The sequence below is a fragment of the Rhinopithecus bieti genome, unplaced genomic scaffold, assembly GCF_001698545.2.
Source record: "Rhinopithecus bieti isolate Rb0 unplaced genomic scaffold, ASM169854v2 scaffold_24392, whole genome shotgun sequence".
NCBI classification, from domain to species: domain Eukaryota; kingdom Metazoa; phylum Chordata; class Mammalia; order Primates; family Cercopithecidae; genus Rhinopithecus; species Rhinopithecus bieti.
The window spans coordinates 175,043-178,439 of NW_016812542.1; the positions used below are offsets into that span (position 1 = coordinate 175,043).

General features: G+C 40.7%; 1 protein-coding gene across 2 annotated transcripts in view; it reads left to right on the forward strand.

Annotated features, from left to right (window-relative positions):
* CUNH1orf53 (chromosome unknown C1orf53 homolog) overlaps nucleotides 1-969 on the forward strand; it is a 5,971-nt gene extending 5,002 nt beyond the window's left edge. For both annotated transcript variants that reach the window (XM_017896448.1, XM_017896447.1), the window contains exon 3: nucleotides 752-969. In XM_017896448.1, coding sequence (XP_017751937.1) covers nucleotides 752-823 — 72 coding nt within the window. In that variant the 3' untranslated portion in view covers nucleotides 824-969. The remainder of the gene's footprint in view (nucleotides 1-751) is intronic.
* The last annotated feature ends 2,428 nt before the right edge of the window (nucleotides 970-3,397 follow it).

Here is a 3,397-nt window from a genome sequence, read left to right on the forward strand (position 1 = left end):
TCTCTCTCTCTCCCCGCCCCCCCGCCCACCCTTTCTCTCTCTGGTTCTTTCTGTGGCTCTTTTCCAGTCTGTGTTTGAAATAACTGTGAAACAAGATTATACCGCATGTAGTGCGTGTACATTTCCTAAAATGTTTATTTCAATAGGTACCTCTCTATGTTCACTAATTAAGATAAACTAACTTCTTCCCTATTATAAGCAAAAAATAAATGGAAATGGGTTCTTCACTATTACTTTTTAAAGGCATAGTGGTGAGGTAAATTGTTATAGGTCAAGATTATAAACAGTAACAACCTCTGTTTACAGAACACTTTGTATGCTTTGGTGCAAGAAGGTGTAATTTCCTTTAACTGGCCACTCTATAATTAAAGAATAGACACTAAATGCATGTATTAACTATAGCCAGGATTAAAAATTAAACCTTCCATTTTATGTATGTTCCTGTGCCCTTAGCTGTTTCTAATCAAATGCCTAAGAGCTTTTTGTAAATTGAGGACTTGAGGATTTTCTAAAAGTGGATTTTTTTGACAGTAAAATTCTTAAATTTGGAAGGATGAATTTAGGAAATGGTTCTTGGACCCTAATTAGGACCATTTGCCTGAGGTTGCCAATATTCTCTTAGTCTGCAGGACCTGATAGATCAAATGATCTATATAAAATTGTTAACAGTCTCTTTTTGTCACCATGAGAAGTGTGCTTTTCAAGATGATTGTTAAATATTTAGTAATAATTTGTTTTATTTCTTCTGCAGTGTCCATATGGTCAAGTCAATGTTAAAGATCCATCTAAAAAGAAGCAATTCAATTCATATTGTTATGTTTGACAACAATTTCATCTCTGTTCTCTAACTGTGCTTGTATTTTTTAAAAAATAAAGCCCTAATTCAGAATTGCTGGATTATTAGTTTTGAACACTAGTTTAATCCTAAATACATATATTAAAAGAACATCAATAAAATGAAAAAGCTAACAAATGTTTGTGTGTTTCTGAAATGGCACATTGATAGTTATTTTCTTTTCTTTTTGCTTCATTATCAGACACATATGTTGAAGAAAGAAAATAATGGCTGTTCCATTAAATAAATAGTAGCAATCGGGTCACATTAGTAGCTCTTGGTTTTTCTTAGCCTCCGTTCTCCTACTGTTTTCTCATTCAGTGTTAGCAATCCAAGGGAGGTTGCTGGCAAATAGAAGAGTTTTAATATATTCTTCATTTTATTTATATCTTGAGCTATATGGAGATCGATATAATATATCGTGCAGCATATGAATGCCCAAGAAGTGCCATCCTGCATCAAGAAATGCTCTCATCTTCCATCTGTTCTTTCAATAAAAACTTTAAATCATTTTGACTTGAGGGTCAGGCAGCTAAAGATGTGTCACTTAGACCATCCTTTCTTTTGTCCCCCACCCTTTCCTCCTGTATTTCTTTTGGCACTTCCTAGGCAAACCTATCTTTGAACATTTTATTAGCTGTACACTTATTTACTGCGGTGATGCGGGTGGGCATCAGTCTCCAGCCTGAGTCAGGAGCTTACATGAGCCTCTTTCCACACCTTCCCTGCTTCCTATGAGGACAGCAGTCCCCAGGAAGCCCTTTCCTAACCAGTTGCAGCTGCTCAGAAAAATGAGGCTGCTGCCCACTTGGAAGACTGGCTTTGCCCAGAGCTGACTCCCAGCCTTCCCTCAGTGGAATCTGAAAGGTTCTTGGACATCTCAGGGCTCTACCTCAGGTTCTGCCTGTGGCCCAAATAACAGCTTTAGAAATCTTAAGCAAACAAAATGTTTTGGTACCTTCTCCCACATTCAATTCAAAATAAAAGCCATTTTTAACCATGAAATAAGCAAGAAGAAGCCCAATAAGGTTCTAATTTTCCTCTTGATTATGTCTTTGTTTTTTTTTTTTTTTAATGTCAACTATTAAAATGTCTTCCCAAATTGTTGGCTTTTTTTTGTGCCCTACTTTTGCTGGTGCTCTAACCATGGTGCCCTCAGTAACACTGCCCATGAGCCCTGCGAGGTAACAGCAGGATGTAAAAGAGTGGTGTCTGTGGACTGGTAGTGTCCTATCTGGAAACTACTTTGAGAGGAGTAGGAGTAGGTGATCAGCATTGTGACCATTGAAGCAGTTTTCCAGAAAAGCATAGAGCTTCCTGGGAGCCAGTTTCCTTTCCATTTTTTGGTCAAGAAGCAACCGCAGTTCCATGTTTTCTGCTCGATTTGAAGACTAACAAGGCCATTTTCTGTGTGGGGCATAGATAATGTTTCTTGAGCAGCCCCCCAAGACAGAAGAGTCTAAAATGTCATCTTCCTGGAGAATAGGGGAACGAACAAAGAAAGTTCATTTTGAAAAGGGGTCTGAGGTAAGACTGTTCTGAGAAAGCCCCTTAGCAGGTGGAAAGATGCCTCCTTCCTGTTGGCAGCTCTTGCTTCTTCCCAGTGCACTTCCTGTAGTAGGAAACTAGCGGAAAAAGAAGGGATGTTCGTCACGGAGGACCCTTATGTGGGACGTTCGTAATTCTTCTCGGCAATTCTTCCTGGCAGAACTTCAAGCCTTAAGGGCAACAACAGCAAAGGAGCCGCTGGGGGGCTGCAGTGGGGACTAGGGAAGAGAGATGCTCATAGTCTTCCCTGCTCCTGGATCCAGAAGGAGGGCTGAAGTTTGCTGTAGTTCTGGAGGGATGCATGTGAACAACACGTTAGGGGTGGCAGCGGGGGCCGGTGCTTCCACATTAAATACAATATGGCCACATAAATGGGTCTCCTGTAAGAGCTTTAAGCTATGTTGTATTCACACGTTGTAAAGTAAAATTCAGGTTTCTTATTAGGTGTATGTGTACAAACACATGTGGATGCCAAGAAATAGAGACTTACTTAGAGACTTTAGAGTTTAAATCAACTCTGGTGCTGCTTCACTTTCAAGGTTTCTGGAGACTCCTTCTGCCCCAGCGTGCAATAAATCAAGGGAAATTGATTTTTAGGTTGTTTCGTATGTGAAACGACCCAATGGAAACTGGGGAATACTGTTGTGAAGGTTATCAGGGTGGGGTGTGAAGACAGATCCCTGCAGCGTTGATTCTCACAGCAGGTGGATCATGATGCACACTCCTCTCTCTTCAAGAAACAGCACTGCCCCCACTGTTTATACAGAGCAGGGAAGAGAAGGGCTTTTATTTTTTCAAGTAAAATTTAAGATTCCCAAACAGTGTGTGTTTGAAACAGCGCCCTTAGAAGTGGAGGCATTCTCTGGGCCTGGCACGTGTCTTTGTTCCAGAGCAGCACCCCTTCTCCAAAGGCCTTGGCAAAGTCTGTTCCACACACACTGTTCCACTGTCAGAAATCTGCGGATCTTAGATTTGTCTCCAGACAAGACTGGGGAAGAGAGCTCACTACCAGAC